This window comes from Rosa rugosa, chromosome 6, assembly GCF_958449725.1.
Source record: "Rosa rugosa chromosome 6, drRosRugo1.1, whole genome shotgun sequence".
NCBI lineage: Eukaryota > Viridiplantae > Streptophyta > Magnoliopsida > Rosales > Rosaceae > Rosa > Rosa rugosa.
In genome coordinates this window covers 29,387,443-29,411,227 of record NC_084825.1, presented here as the reverse complement: position 1 = coordinate 29,411,227, position 23,785 = coordinate 29,387,443, and the positions used below count along the sequence as shown (strand labels likewise).

At 36.6% G+C, this 23,785-nt stretch overlaps 4 protein-coding genes across 7 annotated transcripts; 2 read left to right on the top strand and 2 right to left on the bottom strand.

Moving 5' to 3' along the window:
* Window positions 1–3,193, bottom strand: LOC133716179 (receptor-like protein 7). Its single transcript, XM_062142900.1, has 2 exons — window positions 1,043–3,193; window positions 1–895 (listed from the first exon to the last, which is right to left on the bottom strand). The coding sequence occupies exons 1-2, from the start codon at window positions 3,147–3,149 to the stop codon at window positions 294–296; spliced, it is 2,709 nt and encodes a 902-aa protein (XP_061998884.1). The 5' UTR covers window positions 3,150–3,193; the 3' UTR covers window positions 1–293.
* A 1,733-nt stretch (window positions 3,194–4,926) lies between these two features.
* On the top strand, window positions 4,927–6,765 carry LOC133714711 (pentatricopeptide repeat-containing protein At2g44880). The gene has a single exon (XM_062140924.1). The coding sequence runs from the start codon at window positions 4,969–4,971 to the stop codon at window positions 6,763–6,765; it is 1,797 nt and encodes a 598-aa protein (XP_061996908.1). The 5' UTR covers window positions 4,927–4,968.
* Window positions 6,766–7,138: 373 nt separating this feature from the next.
* LOC133714713 (uncharacterized) lies at window positions 7,139–8,498 on the top strand. Of its 2 annotated transcripts, none has more exons than XM_062140929.1 (4): window positions 7,139–7,278; window positions 7,618–7,726; window positions 7,838–7,898; window positions 8,005–8,498. In XM_062140929.1, the coding sequence occupies exons 2-4, from the start codon at window positions 7,629–7,631 to the stop codon at window positions 8,281–8,283; spliced, it is 438 nt and encodes a 145-aa protein (XP_061996913.1). In that variant the 5' UTR covers window positions 7,139–7,278; window positions 7,618–7,628; the 3' UTR covers window positions 8,284–8,498. The 2 variants fall into 2 exon arrangements, with proteins under 2 accessions (XP_061996913.1, XP_061996912.1); XM_062140928.1 differs by lacking the exon at window positions 7,139–7,278 and adding an exon at window positions 7,373–7,434.
* Window positions 8,499–8,646: 148 nt separating this feature from the next.
* Window positions 8,647–14,073, bottom strand: LOC133714712 (uncharacterized). Of its 3 annotated transcripts, none has more exons than XM_062140926.1 (6): window positions 13,869–14,073; window positions 12,869–13,340; window positions 11,379–11,689; window positions 11,246–11,302; window positions 9,708–10,072; window positions 8,647–9,134 (listed from the first exon to the last, which is right to left on the bottom strand). In XM_062140926.1, exons 2-6 carry the CDS (start codon window positions 13,276–13,278, stop codon window positions 8,859–8,861), a joined length of 1,419 nt encoding a protein of 472 aa, XP_061996910.1. In that variant the 5' UTR covers window positions 13,279–13,340; window positions 13,869–14,073; the 3' UTR covers window positions 8,647–8,858. The 3 variants fall into 3 exon arrangements, with proteins under 3 accessions (XP_061996910.1, XP_061996911.1, XP_061996909.1); XM_062140927.1 differs by having other exon boundaries at window positions 9,708–10,069; window positions 12,869–13,299; XM_062140925.1 differs by having other exon boundaries at window positions 12,869–13,299; window positions 13,869–14,072.
* Between the last annotated feature and the right edge of the window lie 9,712 nt (window positions 14,074–23,785).

Below are 23,785 nucleotides of genomic sequence, written 5' to 3'. Positions count from 1 at the left end.
CTACCAAGCACAGGGAAAAACTGAGAGATACAAAGATTCATAACCACATAAGCTAATGTCTGTGGTAAGCTTATGTGGTTAATTATTAACCACACACTGATACACAACACTAGAACTTCACTAGAGGTATGATTACATGATCATTATGGATTAATCTAGACTAAGTACTTCAGAACATGTTCTAGACTAATCTAGATAGCTAGAGAATGATTTTAGAAAACTTCAATGTACATTACTGTTTTAATAGAGATTCATAACCAACAATAGATGCATTCAATTCCACCTCTCCTACTCTACCTTCTCCTTTTCACTGTTCTGACAAGCATGTCAACAATTTTAAGAAACAATGCATACCTCCTTCTGATCATAAGATCTGCAAGAATTATTCCCTGCACCAAACCACTTCCAAATCCTGCCACAACAAATATCCATTCAATTCTGGACTCAGAAGAATAAGCATCTTGTACAGTTGGAGGACGCAGTTGATGGGCCATTGGGTTTCCACATTTGGTTGGCAACGGATCTCCACATAATCCAGGGTTTCCCTCATAGGAAGTGCTATTGAATGTAGCAAGTTGGTTTCCTTCGGGTATAGGACCTGTGAGCCTGTTGTGAGCAGCATTGAATTGTGAAAGGAATGTCAGCTGCACCAGCTGTTGGGGGATCTCTCCTGAGAGCTTGTTCTGTGAAAGGTCCAATGCCTCCAGCAGTGTTAAGTTTTCCAAAGATGATGGGATCTCACCGGTGAAAATGTTATTGGAAACATTGAGCGAGCGAAGCCCTTTTAGATTCCCAATCAGTTCATCAATCTTCCCTTCAAATTTATTGCTTGAGATATCAATGGCTGCAAAGGCTTCTTGAATTTTTGAATAGTATCTGTCCACACCTTTATTCGCTATTGTGATCGTGTAACCGTAATCCAAAGTAATAGCACCACCACCAGCATCATAGGTTATGTTAGTCTTCATATAAGTTGACTGGTTGACTGTGATATTTGATCTCATGGCATACTCAGAGAAGATGTATTCAGAAAGAAACTCACCTGTGAAATTATTGTAAGATAGATCTAAAATGCGCAAGTTCAGGAAACCATTATTGTTTTCAGGCTTTCCGATAACTCCATGGAAACCATTATGGCGCATTGCCAACACTTTTAACTCTGGAAGAGTCACCAACCAAGAGGGGAAGACATCTTGGAATTTGTTGTCTGACAGAATTAAAGTCTCAAGCATCACACAGTTAGCCAGCGACCTTGGTAATTGCCCCTGCAATTGGTTATAACTAACATCAATCATCCTCAAGTTGCTTTTCTTACTGTATGTTTGTGGAAGAATCCCTTGGAAGGAGTTATTTGCTAGAAGTAAAAGTATCAGACGGTCACTGAAGTTTCCGATACAGTGTGGAAGCACGCCACTCAAGTTGTTGTTGGACAAATCAAGGGCCTGAATAGAACTCAGGTTGCAAATCTCTGGTGAAACTTCTCCTTTCAGTTTATTGTCCTGAATTTCATAGCCTAGGATTGATGGTGGAGGTATCGGCAGTGGTCCATGGAACATGTTGGAAGAGAGCTTTAAAAATCGAAGGTTAACCCAAGGAAGGACAACTGGAGGTTGCTCAAAGCCTGTAAGGAAGTTTTGATCAATGTCCAAGTACATCAAAGTATCTATGCTCATATTCCACATCCATTTCGGTACTTGACCATAGAGTTTGTTTTCAGCAAGGTACAACTTCTGCAAATTCTTTTGATATCTTAAGAAAGATGGGAACTCTCTTATGTTGCACGAACTCAATCCTAGAATTGTAAATTGGGGAAGAGATGCATTCACAATTGTGGATTCAGTGAGAAATTGCAGATTATTACCATTTAGATGGAGTTGGTAGAGATTTTGTAGATTTTCAAACATTTGAAACTCCACTGTACCACTCAGGTCATTGTACTGAAGATAAAGAATCTCAAGATTTATGAGATTGGAAAATGTCTGTGGAATTGAACCATTCAATCTATTATAAGAAAAGTCTAGGTAAATCAGTATGCTGAAGTTTCCTAACCAAGATGGTATTGGACCTGTTAAGTGACTCGTACCAATCCTAAACACAGTCAATTGTGTAAGATTTGCCAACGAATCAGGAATTGGACCGCCATAATTGTTTTTTGAAATGTCGAGATAAGTAAGCTGTCTAAGCTTACCAAGAAAAGAGGGAACCAACCCTTCTGAAAAATTGCATCCACCCACATTCAACTCTACCAAAGAATCAAGCTTTTGGATTGAAGAAGGTAGGTTTCCGAAGAACCTAGTTCCAGCAAGTACGAGTGATGACAGAGGACTACTTTGATTGAATTCAGGCAGATAACCAGTAAGATCTGGGTTGTTTCTCACACTAAGAAGTTTCAAGTTTTGTAACTGGAAAATTCTTACTGGAAATTCCCCAAACAATTGACAATTCCTCAGAGAGAGGGATGTCAGAAATGACAAATTCGCAACGGATTCAGGAATTTTTGATGATATGGTAATGTAGCCTAGATAAAGATTTTCAAGTCTAGTTAAGTTATGAACAAGGCTTGCCAGATAGGATGGGTTAAGGGTCAATAACCCGTCAATAGAAACACCATCAAGATTCAGAGATAAGTCAAGGGATGACAACTTGGACAACTGTGAAACTTCAGATGGGACTTGGCCAGAAAATACAGAGGCAGAGAGGTTGAGGTACCTGAGCTTTGGGAGATTCCTAATGGTTGTAGGAATTTCAGAGTAGTTGAAGTTATTGTCAGCAAGGTTCAGGCTCTGAAGATTAACAAGGCGGAAGAGGGTGCTGTTGGAGTTGATGGAGCCATATAGACAACTGCTACTGAGATCAAGGCCAATCACGTGACCCGTACTCTGATCACACTCGATACCATCCCATGAACAGCAGCTGTTGTTTTGTTTCCACGACAAAACCTTTGGATAAGCACCATCATAACCAGAAGCAGATCTGTCAATAATAAAGCTTTCCTTGAATTGCAGCAAGGCAGAGCTCTCCTCATCCTTGCAATCTGCAGGCTGCCGCAGAGAAATGGCAACAGAAACTTGAAATAACAATATAATAATCACTAGTTTCGAAAGCATGTGAGTGTTGGAGACTTTAGATAAGCACCGGTTTAACCCCATTGTATCTGTTTTGATAGCTTAGCTTAATCTGCACTCTTAGCTAGATAAGCCTATACAAAGGAGCTGTATATAAGCATTAGTATGGTCAACTCTTGTGCAATAATATCACAATATATATTTAACATGCATGTCAACTTTGTTCATGGCTAATTTAGTATATTGTGGCCGGCCGGTCATATCAGATTTATTTCCATCCCCGACTGTAGAAAAATCGGTTTCTTCACTTGGTTTCTTACCATCTGATCTAGCAAGGTCAATGGTTTAAGAGTTTATGATATATTTAAGCACCTCCCTCCAACACAATGCCACGAGTATTCACATTGAAGGCCACATTATTTGCTCAGATTTAGAATTAGGAATCATAGTTGTCAATTCAGAATATGTTTACGTAGAATTCCACCCTTAGTCCGGACAAAGATTACAGATCATCTGCTTTGAAAATTTTGATATGATCTACATATATGAAAGGAAAGTGTATATTAATCTAATCTTGATTAAATTGGATTTAGCGGCGAAAGATTTAGTGAATGGATGAAGATCTAAATAACTAGACTACGTCTAAGTGCGTGTATCAATACAACACGTAGCTCTCTTATTGTAATAGGCTAGCTCTCTGCTCTTTTATATAGGCAGACCAACTCCATACACATCCACACAGAAATATATGAAAGGAAGATGCATATTAAAATAACTTTGGTTAAATTGGATTTAGCGGAGAAAGGTTTAGTGAATGGATGAAGATCTAGGACAACTAGCTAGATCAAATAGAGAAATTAAGTCTAACACACGTTAATGTATCAATACTATACATAACTCTGTTATTGTAATACGCTACCTCTTTTATAGATGTAGACCAACTCCATGCAGTTGTAAATTAGCTCTTTTGCGGAGCACAAATTTTTTGAGTGACAGTGACTAATATGAACTAAAACAATTCCAATGATTATTGCTCACATCATAACAGAACATAATTGGCACTTGTATGAGACCACTTTTGTCTTGACAAAGCTATATACGAATGAAACTGAAGAAAATAAAAGGTACAGAAAAATTGTTTGCAACCTCTTCACTTTCCGAAACAGAGGTAAAAGCATCCTCAAATTTCGATTGCATACATTTCTTGAAACTACAAGAATTGGCTACATTTAATCCTATGCAGACCAAAAGAGATACTTGTTCGACTTTCATGTATCCCAAGTTGTAACCAACAATTTACATCTTCTTATGCACAAACTAATCCCATAAAATTCACTGTTTAATTGATTAGATCAATGCAGTAGCTCCAAAGAATACTCTGTGCAAAAAGATAGTCAAGCTAGCATTAAGCATATATGCATGGCACAACAAAAGGGTAAAGAGCTTTTGCAGCTTTGCTGTAAGAAGATGTTATTCACAAACTAATTAATTCGAATTTCAAAAGTATCGGAAAATTGAGCAATCAATAACATGTTCAAAAGATTCGCAAAGAATAAAAAAATAAAAAATTGAAATGTATGAAAGTATAGTCAAAATGAGGATCGAGTAACTAATATATATAAATAACCAAGTAACCAGCACTTGAATAATGATAAACATTGATCCAAAGTAGACTTCTCATTCTCTCACATTCAGTACTGGAATGCCAACAACATATAAACAAATTAAAACTAAAAAGCTCACAAGTCGGGTCAACAACCCTAGTTGGGTCGGGCTTCAACGTTCCACTCCGCCAGTAAAATTTTCATATATTAAGCATTTGTGTTTTTGTAAATAACTGATAACGGAAATAACCGAAATTCAAATTACAAAAAAGCGCGCGCGCAAGGGGCATAACAATACAATGAAAGACCAACTATGGAGATGGAGCTCCTTGGAAAGAAAATGCTTATTCCTTCTCCAACAAGCCAACACAACACCACCCTCTCTTCTCCAAATCCACGCCTTCATCCTCCGAAACGCCCTCGAAACCAACCTCAATCTCCTCACCAAATTCATCACCACCTGCTCCTCCTCCTCCTCCTCCCCGCCCTCACACCTGATCAAACACGCCCGCCGCGTCTTCGATCACCAACCCAATAAGCACGACACGTTTCTCTGCAATGCCGTGATCAGAGCCCTCATGGCCCAGTTCGCCGAGTCTTTCGCTCTTTATAGAGATCTTAGACAGGACACGGGTTTCGAGCCGGATGGGTACACGTTCACGGCTCTGGCCAAGTCGTGCGGGTTAGATGGGGCGAGATCAGAAGGAGAAGAGATTCATTGTCATGCTGTTAAGACTGGGCTGTGTTTGGATTTGTACGTTTCGACGTCTTTGGTTGACATGTATGTGAAGTTTGGGACGATGGGTTGTGCAAGGAAGGTGTTTGATGAAATGACTGAGAGAAATATAGTGTCGTGGACGGCTCTTGTTTGCGGGTATGCGAGGACGGGAGATATGGGTAGTGCGAGGAGGCTTTTTGATGAAATGCCTGAGAGGGACTCGGCCGCGTTTAATGCGTTGATTGATGGATATGTCAAGTTGGGGGAAATGGGCTCGGCTCAAAGTTTGTTTGATGAGATGAGGGATAGGAATGTGGTGACTTGGACTAGTATGATATACGGTTACTGCCATCAAGGTGATGTAGAGGCCGCTAAATCACTCTTTGATTCTATGCCCAAGAAGAATCTTATTTCTTGGAATGTGATGATTGGTGGTTATTGCCAAAACAAACGTCCCCATGAAGCCGTGAGATTGTTTCATGAAATGCAGTCAACTACATCGCTTGAACCAGATGCTGTAACGGTTGTGAGCATTCTTCCGGCTATAGCTGATTTGGGTGCTTTGGATTTAGGGCATTGGGTTCACGAGTTTGTACAGAGGAAGAAGCTTGATAGGCTAACCAATATATGCACTGCGCTTGTGGATATGTATGCAAAATGTGGTGAAATAAAAAAGGCCAAAAGACTCTTTGATGAGATGCCTGAAAAAGAAACGGCTTCTTGGAATGCTTTGATAAATGGGTTTGCAGTCAATGGCTATGGAAAGGAGGCACTAGAGGTATTTTTAGAGATGCAACGAGAAAAGTTTAAGCCTAACAATATAACCTTTGTCGGTGTTCTGTCCGCTTGTAACCATTGTGGTCTGGTAGAGGAAGGGAAATTTTGGTTTAGGAAAATGGAAAACTTTGGGCTCATTCCACAGATTGAGCATTATGGTTGTATGGTAGATCTTTTAGGAAGGGCAGGGTGCTTGGAGGAAGCTGAGAAGTTGATCAAGAGCATGCCTTACGATGTTAATGGGATAATTTTGAGTTCCTTTCTTTTTGCATGTGGGTATTGTGAGGATGTCACGAGAGCCAACAAAACTTTAGAGCAGGCTGTCAAACTGGAGCCATGGAATTATGGAAATTATGTTATGTTGAGAAATTTGTATGCCAGAAACAGAAGGTGGAGTGATGCAGATAATATTAAGAGTTCGATGCGGAAGAATCAAGCGGATAAAGAGGTTGGTTGTAGTGTTATAGAGGTTGATGGTAGAATCAAGCAGTTTGTGGCTGGGGACAGGATGTACACATCTTCAGAAGCTATACATTTGACCTTGCTACAGAGTTGGAAGCACATGATGGGACAAGTCCCATGTTCTATAGCTAAGGTGTGAGTTGCATGAGTCTGGGGAAAGAGATTCTTTATAAAACAGCCACAGCGTACAATTTCAGTGTTCATCAATCTTGGTTTATGTTTCAAGAAACTGCTTGTACACTTCAAAGGATGGGTTATACTTGCAGTCCCTTTGGGGGATCTTTTTCAAATGGCAGCCCGCATATAGATACTTAGCAATGCCAATTGGAACCTTAAGATTGCTACTATGTTCAATGCGTGGGAAAATTGAACACTTGTAACTAGATTTCCTGTGAACTTCCATTCCTGTCTTACTGCACATTTTGGAGAATGGTACCATATCGATCTATATAAAGAATTTGATTGCTTCTTGACTTGTACGGTGGTATATTGTAATATAGGTACTTCACAAACAAAAAAGAAAGGAATATACGTGGGCAACAACTGCAAGGAACCATTTCCATATCAGATACAGTATGAAGACACAGTTTCACATGCATGCCTGATGCCTTCCCAAGCTGAAGTTTCTTCCAAGCGAATAACCAGATTTCAAGTAAGGATCAATACCTTGCTTTGCAATCAATAAACAGGTCATTCCATATTACTTTCCAACCTTGTCTCACTTATAAGTACGTTTACATATTGTTGTTGGACCTGTTGTGACGAAACTGGTTAAGAATGGGATTGTTAATGAGTTCCATGTCCCTAGGTTATTTTTCTTTTCGTCTCCTTTTCTCATCTTATGGTGGTTGACCTTCAGATTTATATTTTTGGGTTTTTCCATTCGTAACATACTGTTCTTATTTCAAAAAAATTATTTATTTGGTTAAAGAACTCTGAGTGACTTCATATTGGACCTATAACAATCTTGAGTTGTTCATTTCCATTACAGGGTCCGCAAAGATGATCAATTATGCAATGGAACCGGTGTACGACAAGTTTATACAGAAGTCAGTTACAGATTTAGACGAGTTTCACGCTGCCATGCTTGGTGTTTGCAGGTAAGTGTGTAACCACAATTGTTTTCTTATCGTCTTATGTATGTTATACTCCATTTTTACGATTACCACATTAAAGCATCTAATTCTTGCGTCTAACACAATCGTATCCAGCGCTTTAAATGCTGCTATGCCCGGTAAACACTACAATGCACCCGGACTGGAGGAAGTAAAGGTTAGTTAAAATTGCGCATGCAACTTCACTTGCCAAACTCACTCTTAACAAACCTTTTTTTTTTTTTTTTTATCAATTCTCTTTCTAACACATTCAACTTTAACAGGTTTTTTACGAAGAATGGAAAAACGCTGACCTGACTGAAAAAAAGGAGAAATTCGTCAAATTTGTGAACGACAATGTGAAAGTTAACCAGGCTGATACTGCTACCTTGTTGACAGGAGTACTAGCGCCTCCAGCGGCCATGGCTGCTAAAAAAGCTGGGGAGAGTCTTCCCCAGCTGAAAATGATCAAGAACGTCCCAGACGTCCTTTTCGTGCCGTCGGCAACAGTAGTAGCACTCATTACCGTAAGGTTCTCCAAAAGACTTTTCATGCGAAACTAGCAACAGAAAAACAACCTACATAGATTAGAAACATGATGCCCCCTTCTCCTTTGAGTAAGACCTGAGGTTGCTCTCCCCAAATCCTTTATTTACCCCAAAACAGACGTCCAATGAACTATGTATAAGATTATGGCAATTGTGCAAATTCTTTATAAATTCTTTATCAATGTAAATTATTTGTTGGAAATGTATCCGAAAAAAAAAATTGTTATAAATGGTATCTGCAGAGGGGGTATCCAGGATCGGTGTTCAAACAACCAGAAGGTTCAATGCAATCCTCCTCTCTGCTCTATACAAGTATACAACATAAAGTTCAAAAGTCAATATAAACACTCTAAATTGCTCCATAACAAAACACAAGGATGACCGAGGTATAATGCCCAAAATCATTTGAACAAAAACATCAACAGGTTGTCAACCTTTCCATGAGGCTAGTGTGTGTCTGCCTAATTAAGCAGCATGTACAGTTGAAATCATATTTGCATGTGAGAGAGTTGAGCATGTACAGCAGAATAAGCATCATATACAATAATATCATAACAAATGATATTCAGTCACTTCTAGTCCATCTAACTCTAGGATTTCCGGCTCCACCTATACGAACCAGGTTTACGCTTCCCACGATTTCTTGTATTCCAAGGGAATTCAGTCCTCGTAGTGGAATCGGGTTGTTGAGTTGCATTAGGTAAGCTGGATTTTTTTGGCACAGTTTTTGAAGCTGGAACTGAGAAATTAGTTTTCTGCTGTGCACTCGATAGGAGAGGCTGCTGTATGACCTGATCTTTATTGTTTTCAAAATCATGTTGCTCTTTCTTGACAGCTGCATTAGGTACAAGGTATCCATCCTCGGCCTGAATACATTAAGGCAAAATCAGTCCCTCTTCATCATTGAATCAGCATGGAAGTCGGGACCCGAATAAATATTTTCAAGACTCAATTTCACTTGAACAAGCCAAAAATAACAGACACGAATCGGTATCACACTGGAAGAAGGGCTGGATAATTGCAGTGAGTTATTTATAGTTATAACTTTGGAGGACCAAGACTAGTATGAATACAAAAGATATGTCCCCTAGGTTACAGAAATAATATGAGTCTACTGGGTGGATTGGATTTATGTCAGCTCGTACACAGCAAGAGGTGACAGATCATTTTTCGATAGTACCAAGATCACATCATACCAAAAAAATTTCCTTAGATTATTCAAGCTTAATGGGGGAAACGAAAATCAATAAATGAAAAAGTTAAACCTCTAGAATAACAACATGCAACATTAACACTGAACCAAGAAAATGAAAAACTATTGGCACCAAGACTCAATCTAAATCCATAAGCATGGTCAATTTTATTTATTACAATTGCTTACTTTTAAACCAAAAAAAGGAAAAGGCGCATTAAAATCATTTCATAAAAGAAAAACTTACATTTTCCTGTTCAGTGCCAATCCAAGGCTGATCTGTGTTCCCAATCATACCAGGGAGAGGGGTTAACCCTTCATGACTTGAAACTGCACTCCCAGGCAAAAGTAAAGGTCCCATGTTACACTCAGAACTATGCTGAAATGCATTTGGTAGAGTTTCAGCTAGTGAATCATTCCCATTTTCAAGAGCAGGACTTTGAGCAAAGCCAAACAATGCGGGATTTTCCTTGACCACCTTGTCAATTCGGGTCTTTAACCGGCAGACTTGTGAATGTACCACTTCAATCTTCCGAAGAGTATCTTCCAAGGTACTATCACCATCTCTGAACTCAATGTCGAACTCATTTATGCCATGACTACTTTTACCTGCTGCTTCATCAATAAAAAAATTTAAAAGATAAACAACAAACTTACCACTTTACACATGGTAAGTCATCAGATAATAGATAAAAACAAAACGACATAAATTACAACAATTCATCCATTACACCAAAAGACAATTTGACGCCTCAAAATTTATACTAACTAAACAAATCATTTGAAGTTCCAGGAAACAAAAATAGCATGTTCTACAGAATTATATGGCAATGAGCTTAAATTTGCATATGTATCAACTATTTACATTGAAATATTAAATTCTTGACTATAACTTGTTCCCATGACAAAGCCTAGCCTTTTTCAATATCAGAAACAGTTGACAGAGGGAATGTTCTTGTAAATATATATGAGAAGACAATTGCAGATAAAACCTTAAAGAATCAAAACTCGTGTACTAGCCAAATAATTAGGTAGAATAAAGTTTGTCACCTAGGATAAGTGCAATGAAAAAACCAGAGTGCAAGCAATGTAAAAAAAGGAAAGACAAATAGCAATTTGAGATCTTTTACTATAAGTATTGATATTTAGAGAAAGGTTTCCACTGATCTCTAGATAAGAAAACATGCAGCACGCAGCTGGTCCAGATTAGAAGGACATTTTAATTACCAAAAGGGTTCATTTTCAACCAGGGACGAACCATGTAAATATAGGGAAAGAGCCCAACGAGAGAGAGAGAGAGAGAAATTAAACTAAAATTGGGTTACATATCCAATGAAATCACTATTTTATGAAGATGATATCAGAGCGAAAAGAAGAGGACTTTATCACCTAAGACAACACTAAAATATTTGCAATTTCAATCGGGATGTTAATGTCGCAATATATGCAACAAAATTGACTTCAATATCTTGGCTTTGACTGTATATTAGATGATCTGTTAGGAGTGGCTAGGCCACAGAATATTGTAACTTCCTTTGATAGGGCCTTTGACAAATAAAATCACATTGAAAAGATGTTGATCATCTGCCTTAAACCAAGCAAAAAACAACTATAATAACTCTTCTACACTTTCATAAAAATAAAGAAATCAAATTTAAAACAAGATACAGAAATAGACGGAGATATGTATATGTATGCTTTATGCACACCAAATAAGGGAAATTTAACTGCACAATCAAGGTACGCAACCAGAAGATTTTTAGTAAAATTGATATTCGTACTTACCTAAATTACCACAATCCTCTTCCATGGAACCACCATTAGCACCAGAATTTTTATTTTCTGAAAAGCAGAAAGCACATGAACATGCAGACTTTAGTTGGCAAAAATCCAAGAAGCAAATTTGTGAACTTCTTACCATAATAGGAAAACAGTTTATGGTTTGACGTAAATGACACTATATCAGTAGTATCTTCAATTCTCTTTCTTTTCTTCCTTTTCATGAATTTGTTTCTTTGAATTTGACTTGAAAATGGTATTGACTTTCCATCAAAACCTTCAGCTGTGTACCCTCCAAATTCAAACTGCTTTACTTTATCATATTCTGCAAGTTCCGCATCATATTTCAGGGTCTGGGACTGAAGTTCCTTAATCTGCAGTTCGAGCCATTTACAGCGCCACATAAGAGGACGTATAAATTTCCTCCAATGACCAGTCAACTTTTTCTTCCTAGAAATTAGACACACAAATAAAGCCACGTGAATGTGACATATATAACACAGTTAAGCAAGACAATCATACATACACTCATGACACATGACAACAGTAAGGGGTCAAACATCAAAATAGGTGAGGAAAGTAAGTTCTTTGGATCACAATGTTTTTAACTGTGCCTTTGTTGATGCATAACAGAACTAATGTTCAATTCAACACAAGCAGTTGATGAAGACTGAACACAAGTGCTTGATGCCAAAAACATCTACCCATTTAATAGTTACCCATGTTTTCACAGCAATATCTGAAGATGAATGGTTTCCGATAACTGTGGATAAACTAAACCATTCACACCAAAGTAACTACAAACAAATATATCACCAAATACTGCAAGTTACCTTCAAGTCATTCCATGTTCCAGGTTAGAAAAAGCATCGCATCAGATCCAAGTTCAGATATGAGAATGCAAACTTATCAAGTCTAGAAACTAACATGCAAGCAAGTTGACAAGGAAACTTCTGAACCAAGTCAATTCATCTCTAAACCTAAGAACTTGAGGCATGAGAAGATTCATTAGGAATGGCAATGGGGACTATTAAGATCCAGTTTCCATTCGTTGTCCTCCTTGCGGCTAGAATAATATGCCGCCTCTCACACCACGTCACCAATTTGGAACTGAGCATGAATCCTTGTTGCCTCAAGGGAAAAAAATTAATCCCCATCCCTAACCCCCTAACCATGTATTATTTTGATTGCTTCATTTTATTTTATTTTTATTTTCCTATACAGTATACACAAAGATATCGAGAAAATACATATAATTTTTTTTAAAAACTGTAATTGATAAACTCTAAGTTCAACTAGCAATATAAAATAACTAAAACAGAAAAAGTTATAGCAACCCAACACCGCAAATTAGCACTGAAATCAAATTAATAAAATTAGTCCACTAGAAACGTAAGTCAAACATACAGATTAAGCATGTTTAAGCATGGCAAAACACAACCACTATAGTTAATCATCCCAAAATATAACCAACTATTCCAGAGCTACCACTACCATCCTCAACATCAACAAATGCCGCCCGCAAATACTTCCAACCACCCAAAAACCCTAAGCAAATTAAAAACTATAAATAAATAAATAAAATAAAGAGAGAGTGAATAATCTGTAAAATAATTCAAACCAGTGTACCTTGTATGAAATGCATCAGAATATCCATCATATAATGACACCGATGGATTTTCACAATACCGTGATTCAACTTCATCACCACCATCCAACATCAAACCATTCTCTGTCCCAGATACTGTATTACCGAAAGAACTCGAGCTCTCTGTCAAGTCCTGGCATTCATTTTCAACCATCCGAACGTCACTCGGACTTGCACAATCGGTAATATTTATCTCCTGATTCTCACTTCTATTTGATGTAGTAGCTTGTTCCGCAAATGATGCTTCCATGTTAAAAATATTATCTTTGTAGTTACTCACACAAGGCATAATCTTCTCTTCTGGTTCTATATGAATTACACCAGTCTCCTTTACAGCTGAAACTTCCATTGCAGCTTCTGACCTTGGTTTCAGCTCCAATTCAGGGCCCATCCCACTCTAGATTCCTTCCTTCTGGCAATCAGAAAACTATTCATGTCAATGCCCGATTCAATCTAACAACAATTGCAGCCTTATCAATTCCCATGACATATAAATTACACAAAAAAGCATACTACTTGCCTACCCTTTTCTATATTTAGCTAATTAATGCAGCCGACAAAAATAAAAATAACAAAAACAAAAACCAAAAAAATCAAAATCAAGTCTTCAGCCAAAGAAACTTAAAAAATGTACACTCTTCCTGGAACCAAATAAATTAAACAAAATCCCTTGACTTTTGAACTGAAAAATCCAACACTACTCAAAATAACACGATTCTTCATTCAACCCTAAAAAACCAAAGAAATCCCCTCAAGTTTCAAACTTTTCAAACGATCATGAGAAACCCACAATTTTTTTTTTTTTTTTTATCTTTTCTCAAGTGTCAAAACCCCCAAAATTCATCAAACCAAAACAAAACAAATCGATCGCAATAGCACAACCCTAATCTTCAATGCAACCCAGAGAGAACCCTCAGCCCACTGAAATCAAAAACGCAAATTTCAGAAGAGGACGAGAGAGAATCAAACTTCAAAACCAACCTGCGATTGAGAAAACCTCCGTCGGTGGGCGAGGTGCATGTCCACGGCGGCGCAACTTATCGTCGGCCCCGGTGGACTGATGAACTCTCTGACCGAGTTGAAGAGAAGAAGAAAAGCTCTTCTTGGGTTCTTAGGTGGGACTCTCTTCTGTCGCTCTCTCCCAGACACAGTTGGACTCTCTCTCTCTCTCTCTCTTCTTTTCTCTTCGCTATCTAGGCCGGTCCGGTCCAATCCAATCCAATCCAATCACCAATTTGGTCGGATTTGGTTAAGCTATGGCCCACTCGTGGGGCCCAGTGATATAAGATTTTGATTTTTTTTTTTTTTCCTTTTTTTAAACTGTCCAGCGTGGTTTTGGCTGTACTAGGTTCCCAATGTTCCCATATATTATAATTTAATTTTGTTATAAATGGAAAAGAATTTATTGATTTTCTTCTCCACGTTTTCTTGCGAGGCACGACAGGATCTGAGTGGAGCAGTTACGACCCAAAGCTTGTGGAAATAATTTAGGCATGGTGGAATCGACATAAATGCGACCTAACCTAATATTAAGTAGTATAAATAAAATGTACTGCTCACTTAAAAACAGTTTTTAAGGGACTGTGAGGAATAAGTGAATTTGATGTCTGAAAATAAATGCGCAGTTTTAAGTTGTTATAATTTCTACTTTTGTATTTAATACATATATTTGTGTGCGACACATTAGATTCAATTTTATAAAGAAATTTTGTGAGATTGTGGGTTCGAGTGATTTTTCATTATGAGTTCGAACTTCAGTGCATAATCGAGAGTCGCTGTGGAAAACATCACTTATTAGGATCGAACTAATTATGATAAGGAGCACCACTACAATAAGAATTTGGGGAGAAAGGGGATAGGAGAACAATGTTTAAGAAAGAAAATACGATGTTCTTGTTTTCATAGGGCAAACAAGAATCGAAAAATGTAGGAATTTTTTTCGGTTATATATTATGTCAACTTCGGCAAGCATATTGCTTAATAACTACAAGAATATACATCCAAGGGTAGTGAAGAAGAGAAAAAAGGCTGCTTTTAATTACCAAGTGGAAGTGTTGCCCCCCCCCCCCCCCCCTCGGGTGGGAGACTGAAAATTAACATTGATGGAATCTTTAGAACTAATATTGGGCAAGGGGCATTGCAATAGTAGTCTAGAATGATCATGGCGAGTGCCTTGCTGCTTTGCCGAGGCCTTGCAACCATGCTCAATCAGCACTGCACATGGAAGCAAAAGCACTTGACGCAGGTCTATTGATACAATTCATCAAGATTGACAAGAAATAGAGGTGGCAATCAATCATGTAATAATTTTCAATGCCCTAATTACAAATAACTACTCAAACATTAGTCAATTTGAATTAGAAGAGGTCAATGTCCCAGGTTGAATTAGAAGCATAATTCTTATCGGAGTCTTCTTCTTCTTCACCGGTGGCCTTGTGGCCCTCAATAAAAATTTTATTGACCGTTCAATAAAAAATTTATAGAGGAAGAAGAGGAGAAAAAATCAAATTTAGAGGTGATTTTGGAGCTGTGGTTATTGGTCCTGTCCATATTTTCACATTGCTGTTGCTTCTAGGTTACTAAAGTTTTATTAACCCTCAATAAAAATTTTATTAAATCCTCAATGAAAAGAATTTTATTGACCCTTAGTAAAATTATAATGAGGGTCAATAATCTCTCGTTGTTGCCAACCTCGCCGTAGTCGTCGTCTAAGCAGGCTCTCTTCAGGACCTTAAGCGCGCCTTCTTGGTAACCTTGAAACTTGTTCCTCTCTCTCCCTCTGTGGACAAAGATGTTGTATGAAATCTGCTTAAAGGATTTGTTGTAGTTAAAGTCAAGCTTGGATCTGAGTTAGAGCCGACTTTGCTCCCGGATAGATCGGTGATGATAATGAAGCAGAGGTTGCCGAGGGCGTGGTCGGTAGTCTTATAGAGGGTGATAGTAAGGACAGAGTCGTTGCAGATTTTGTGGCTTCGAGAATGGCGGTGATTTTGTGGGTAGACAGTGAAGGAGGGGGTAAAACAGTCAAAACAAAAAACACTGAAAAAGGATATATATATATATATATATATATATATAGATGGATTAATTACAGTTTACCCCCCTGAGGTTTGGGGGTGTCATCATTTCACCCCCCAAACTCTCAATTTCACTTTTTTACCCCCTGAACTTTCCAATTTCAATCAGTCGTGTCCAATTTCTCCTATTCCGTCCAAATTGGACTTTAACTCTGACTTTTAAGGGGTAAAATGGTCATTTCAAGACAAAAAAAATAATAAAATAAAAAAAAATCATTTTTTTTTTTCTGTTTTTTCGTTTTTTTTTTTTTTTTTATGTTTCTTCTTTTTTTTTTTGTTTTTTTTTTTTTTGTCTTCAACCTATACACCACAAGTTATAATAGGTTTATAAAAACAAAAAAATACTCTAGGTGGTTAAAAGCTGCTCGCTGGTCTACGATATTTGTGATATATCTCCGATAAAGTGAAGAATTTTAGGATATATCCCCAATAAAGTGAAGAAATATCTGTAAAAAATAATTTTACACTTTATCTGTAAATAAATATCTGTAAAAAATGATTTTACACACTCGCTGGTCTACGATATTTGTGATATATCTCTGATAAAGTGAAGAATTTTAGGATATATTCCCAATAAAGTGAAGAAATATCTATAAAAAATAATTTTACACTTTATCTGTAAATAAATATCTGTAAAAAATGATTTTAAACAGATATTTCTTCATTTATTGGGGATATACAGATATTTACAGATAAAGTGTAAAATCATTTTTTACAGATATTTCTTCACTTTATTGGGGATATATCCTAAAATTCTTCACTTTATTGGAGATATATCACAAATATCGTAGACCAAAAATGATTTTACACAGATATTTCTTCACTTTATTGGGGATATACAGATATTTATTTACAGATAAAGTGTAAAATTATTTTTACAGATATTTCTTCACTTTATTGGGGATATATCCTAAAATTCTTCACTTTATCGGAGATATATAACAAATATCGTAGACCAGCGAGCGGCTTTTAACCACCTAGAGTATTTTTTTTATTTTTATAAACCTATTATAAAACTTGTGGTGTATAGGTTGAAGACAAAATAAAAAAAAAAGCGAAGAAACATAAAAAAAAAAAAAAAACGAAAAAACAGAAAAAAAAAAAAAAAAAAAACGAATTTTTTTATTTTTATTTTTATTTTTTTGTCTTGAAATGACCATTTTATCCCTCAAAAGTCAGAGTTAAAGTCCAATTTGGACGGAATAGGAGAAATTGGACACGACTGATTGAAATTAGAAAGTTCAGGGGGTAAAAAAGTGAAATTGAGAGTTTGGGGGGTGAAATGATGACACCCCCAAACCTCAGGGGGGTAAACTGAAATTAATATAGATTTATTGGGAATTTTCTATATAAGTACAACTTAGAAGGAACAAAATACTTAGGAGGAACAAATGTGATAGAATTGGAATTTTGAGACATTAATCCTTAAAAACAATATATTAGAGTTCCAAACACGTTTGACTGTGGGGAAATCTATAAGAAAGTTCAAAAAAAATTTAGAACTATCCGCACATATCACGTAATTCAAAGTTCCATTCCTTCTTGCGTTGGTTTTATTTTATTTTTTTATTTATCTCTCCAAAACTTAAGAAGTGTCATCACCAATCCACCGGCTGATAACATTTTTCTAAGTGCCAGAACACTCATAGGGGGATTTATATATAAGAGTGATTCAAAAATCAAAATAGAATCTTGTTTCCAACTCTTTAAAACTAGGTTCCATATACCTTCATCATCTTGAATTAATTTGTAAAGTTTGGTAAGAAGAGCATGATTTATAGACATAATTTCCTTGATTTCAAGACTCTCTTTGTCATTGGGCCTACAAAGTACTTCGCATTAAGTCAACTTATTGAATTTGAGACTTAAGAGCTCCAAATTAGTCTAAAGATGGTTGCTAGCCCTAGGAAGAGCATATGCACCAATCAACTATAGTCAGGTGACTCAGAAGGATTCGTCAATGCACTGCCTATTAATTGTCTGACCAATTGGTGGGACTCGAGTGGGGACCACCTGCCTGGGCAGTTCAATGACTGATTCTTGCCCAACGTTTTGCCCGACTGATTTGGGTGGGCTCCACACCTGCTTCACAACGGCCATATTTTGAAAGCCCAAATGTGTGTAACGGTTATTTAATCATAGTAGTTTGATCTCAATCCAACGGCTGTAATTAAATACCAACAGTAACTTTTTCTATTTTTCACCCAAACATTAATTTGAAAGTTAAAAAAATTACCTAAATATATTTCTAAAGTTTCTATAAATATTCATCCTCTCCCTTTCATTTCTCACACTAAATTTTTCAAAAGTTTGACCTCTTCATCTTCTTCTTCCATCAATTTATTTTTCATTTCTTTCAATTCTCATCCAACAAGATAAATTTTGAAAAATACCCAAATTTGAGCCTTTAAGTTGAATTATGACCTTGTTTTTTAAAATTGTTGAAAAATGACCATATGGAGTGATTAAAAGTCTTAGTTAGCCTCATTAACTTTTTATATCTCCAAACTCCTCAGAAACCAATAACCAAAAACTTGTAGTTCATTGGCTCACAAAAGAGATGAAAGAGTTTCTCCTCTCCCTTCTGGATCGTCTTCTTCACACAAAGGAAATACTTTCTCCTAAATCCAAGAAACCATTGTTTTATATCTTCTTCTCTCTCCTCTCTTTGGAGCTTTCTCTCTCATTCTCCTCCCACCATCCAAGTAACAAATCAAATAATCAAATGTAGTTATAGAAATGCTTGGGATGATTTTTGTAACAAGGTTGAAGATTCACAACAATTGCATTAAGTAGTGGTGGGTGACACAATTTTTAAATCTCTACTTTGAAATTCCCCTGTGGTAGTGACACTGATTTCAGTTACACAGATTTTGAACCATTGAGATTTGGAATTGAAATCCAAATCCAAATTATCTTTCCAATAGGGCCTAAAATGATTATGTTGTTTGACATCCCCTAGTATAGAGAATATATATAGTCGTAAATCCAATGAGATGGACACATTCTAAAAGTAGTCATCTTAACAGTTCTTAACACGATGAAAATTTTAGCTCTTCTAGTCCAACGTCATACCTAAAATGGACTCAAGACTCTTGAAATGGAATCCATATGCTCGATCTATATACATCTATGGCCAAATAAAGCAAAACAGAGGCACTAATGAGTTTTCAATATCAATGATATTGAAACTGGTATTACAACATAGCAGATTATTTAACAATTGAAGGAAATGGCCACAAATGTATATATGAGAAGGGTGAAAAAAGAAGAAGAAGATAATACTGTAATAATAATAGGAGAAGTGAGGGAACTGAAAAGTAGGAGAAAAGAAATGGATTTTTGGAACCTAGATTAAACATAAGGATAATCACGACCTTTTATACCCTTATATATGATTATTTTCTAAATAGTTTTTAAAAAAGGTTAAAAACTCAAATTGAAGGACCAAAAGAGGTTGTGAGAGAGAAATGGTGAAGAAGAGCAAGGAAAAGAAATGACTTAGAGTTGTGTGTTTGTCTTAACAGGTTTAAGAGATAATCCCGTTCAATTTTGTAATAATTATTGCATATCCCGTTTACACGAAACAAACTTAACACGATTTATTCGTCAAATACAACACCTACAAAATTTTGTGAAATCCAGTTTATGCTTACCAACCTCACCAATGGTCTATTTTTTTTCCCTCGTTTTGGTTTAATTTTGAACCAAATGTATGAAATATAATGCAATGAACACTAATCAAAATGGAAAAATATTTATTCATGAGTTATAGATACCTAGAGTAAAAAGTAAGTAATTTCCGGATTTAACAAAAAAAAAGTCAAAAGTTGAACTTACAAACGCAATTAAACCCTATTGAATTGATTGAGCCAAAATCTGCGTAACAAAATTAGAGAGGTAGAGACAGAAGAAGAGTAGCAGCTCATTCATTCTCTGTTGGGGGAAACATAAAAAGGGCAAACTGTACCGGGTTCACCCACCACCACAACAGCCGGTCCATCCCAAGCCCCTCCTCTAATCGAACCCCGCCATAATAGAGAGATCATACATCGGTGGGATGAGAGAGAAAGAGAGTGTGGCAGTGGCTGTAGTTTAGTAATTAAGTTGAGGGTAGAATAGTCATTTGGCTTCCAATTGGGTTAGTGGGAATAAAAATCTGTTGCTGAGGTGAGTGGGATAATTTTTAGAGTTAATTTGATTTAAGTCCAAAATTCACACCCCATATTGGATGTAGTCCGGATGAATTTTTTTATTAATCGTGGTCCTATGACTCAGCTGCCACGTTGGATTTGTTTCCTTTTCTATCTTACTGACTCAACACCTAAATTTTTCATTCCTAACATACCCTTATTTAATATGTTCTACACAATAAACAGTAAAAATCAATATATTAATTGTAATCCTAAATTATTGCAATCTTGTTAATATAAAATTAGCAATTTTAATTATTGACTTTAATTAACATTATGAGATCCTTGATTGAATTCAAAAGAGGAATCATTATATATTAAGACATTATTTTTCCTTGCTATTGCCTATTACATATTGTCTCTTTCTCCTTCTCCTTCTTATTCTTCTTCTTCTTCTTTTCTACCGAATTATCTCTTTTTTCCTCTCATTCTTCCATACATATCTTCTTTCTAACACATACTTCTCATTTTTTCGTTTATTTTTTTTTCTCTCATATTTGTATTTTTTGTGTGGCTTCTCCCTTCTTAATTCGTTTTTAGGTCTTACTAACGTGATTTCTTCAATTCGCAGCTACCTTTATTATAAACTTGGTAAGAAGTTTTCGTTTACGTTTGATATAGAATCGATTATGGTGTTATATGTAACATTTGTCATAGAATTTGATCAGATATTTTTATTTCACATTTACATGCCTTACTTATAAGTAAGATTTCACAAGTTTAAAAAAGGGCAAATTACTGGTCACTCCCTCAACTTTTGGGGAGTCGACAGTTCAGTCCCTCGTATTATAATTTTAACAAATAACTCCCTATACATTCAAATCTCACACAATTTGGTCTAAAATGACCATTTTACCCCTAACTTTTTTTTTTTCTTTTTTTTTTCTATCCTCTCTCTCACTTCCTCTTTTTTTTTTTAATTATTTATTTTTTCTCTGTTTATCTTTTCTTCTTCGTCCTCTCTCTCTCTCCTCATTCACTGGCTCAATGTCGTGCCCTCTTGTTCCTCCTTTCTCTTCTTGTTGTCCTCTACGCCCAGATCGAAACCCTCGCTCCGCCTCACACCCATATCTCCAATCCCAATCTTCTTTACTTGTCTGATCTCTATTTTCTCTCTCCCAAACCTTATCAGAGCCTTTCATGATGACGACGATGACGAGCATAGTGGCCGCTGCGTGCGGTGGAGGAGGCGAGGATCGGGTGCTCGCGGCGGCGCAACATATAATGAAGAGCCTGGGCAACACGTCGAAGGAGGTGAGGGAGGATATGTTGTTGATCTTCTCCAGCTTTGATAACCGGCAGTCGAATTTGACCAATATGATCAATGATGAATCGAAGGAGGAGGACGACCGATTCAAGGAGGAGAAGAAGGTGATTTTCTGGTGGGAGGCTGATCACGACGCAATGAGGAGTGTTGTACCTTGCGAGGAGTGGCTGCACGAGTCAACGGAGTATTTGTTAGTCGTGGATGAGATCCTCAGACCACCATGGCCGTGGTGCTTATTTTTCTGTTCTAATCTGATTTTAAAATTGGGATTGTGAAATTGTGATTGTGTAGATTCATAGGGATGAGGAGATATTGAATTTGGTGTTTGTTTGGGCCCGTGAGGGCTCCGAGTTGAAGGGGGATGTTTCAGCTACTTTCATAGGCGGCCTCATGGCGGCGGAGTATTTGGTGGGCTAGGAGATCGGAGAACGAGTAGCAAATGGCGAAGTCAGAGAACGAGTAGTGTAGGGGCGGAGGCAGAGGCGGCCTCATGGTGGCGAAATCGAAGAAGTAGCAGTAAATAGAGTTTGGGGATGATCATTTGAGAGAGGAGGGAGATAAACAGAAGGAGAGAGGAGGGATAAGCAGAAGGAGGAGAAAGATGGGGAAGAAGAAGAGATAAACAGAAGGAGAGAGGAGGGATAAGTAGAAGGAGGAGAAAGATGGGGAAGAAGAAGAGATAAACAAAAAATAAATAAATAATTAAAAAAAAAAAGAGGAAGTGAGAGAGAGGATAGAAAAAAAAGAAAAGAAAAAAAAAGTTAGGGGTAAAATGGTCATTTTGGACCAAATTGTGTGAGATTTGAATGTATAGGGAGTTATTTGTTAAAATTATGATACGAGGGACTGAACTGTCGACTCCCCAAAAGTTGAGGGAGTGACCAGTAATTTGCCCTTTAAAAAATTTCCAAGTTTCTCTATATCTCTATATCTAAGGTTCTCTCATTATCTCTCACTTTCTCTTTCATACCTTTATCTTTTAATTAGGTATAGGTTTTATATGTATATATTTGTACCTTTTGATTAGATTGGTAATATATTCTATGTTTCTTTTCCTGCTTCGTATGTCTAGGTAGGTCAAATCTCTACTATACAACTTTAAATACCTACTATATAGATACAATTGAAGTAATAATTTTTGAATTTTTGTTCTAATGTTTTTCATCCTATAATGTAGGTATATAAGTATTCGATACCTACATCTTAGGTATATTGATTTCATAGGAATGCATTTAATCTTATATGTCTGAAAATTACTCATTGATGAATTCTAGATTTTGGAATTTGAATTTGAAATTTAAAATTGAGCTAAAATTGTGATTTAATCAGTGAATTTGAAATTATTTACCTTATTTGGTTCTAAGGGTAAAATAGACTATTAAAAAAAGCAAATGGACGGCAATTAACAAGAGAAGATGCGCGGACTACATCCAACTTTTATATAACAAAAATGACTTGGATCGAAAAACCTCTAATTTTTACTCATTTTGGTGCTTTGGGTCAAGGACCCAAAAACATAAGACCAGTCAATACTTTGGTGACCAGTCAAATTTGCACAAGTTAGAGCATTTTTAGCAGACTCTATTTTGGCTCTCTATTTTGGAAAACATGTCTAGTTTTTTATCAATTTTGGCAGATGGACCAAACTTCTGAGTGGCTCACCATTTTAACTTAAACTTCTTTAATGTTATCAATTCCAACCGGATAAGTCTAGAATTAACTACCTAAGAACAAATCCTATTACCGGTTAAGTCTCAATTCATTGTTCCTAGATGCATAAAGCTTTGAGTTTAGATAATCCTGCAAGCAAACCAATCCTAGATCTAGGTGATTTTAACTCACAACCTTCATATGCACATAGAGGATGCTATCATGCTATAAATGCTCAAGGTTAACTACTCCCAAATATTTTTTCATGAGACGACAAACACAACACATTCAAAGTAGTTATGTTTGAATGAATGCATTCACTTCTTGAATTAGCATATGAAGATGAAATCACAAATAACATCAAATGTAAATTAAAACAACAATTCATACAAGTTTGGCTAAGGCTTTCAACCCTAGCCCCAACAAAGTAATTACTCACTCATAATCGTACAAATTAGCATCAAATCTATAAAGTACATCAAGATAAATTAAAGAGTTAAGGAAAGAATGAACTAGTTGAAGCTTGACAAATCAATGGCTAGCTCCTCCTTTGTTTTCCTTCTTCAATGCTTCTTGAATCCTCCTTGATGATGGAATGGATGGATGATGAACTTCTTATTGATGATTAATGAAATGGTGATGAAGATATGATGCTTCTTTGGCTAACTTTAAGTGGTAGTGATGGAGTAGTGGTGGTGGTGATGGAGTTTT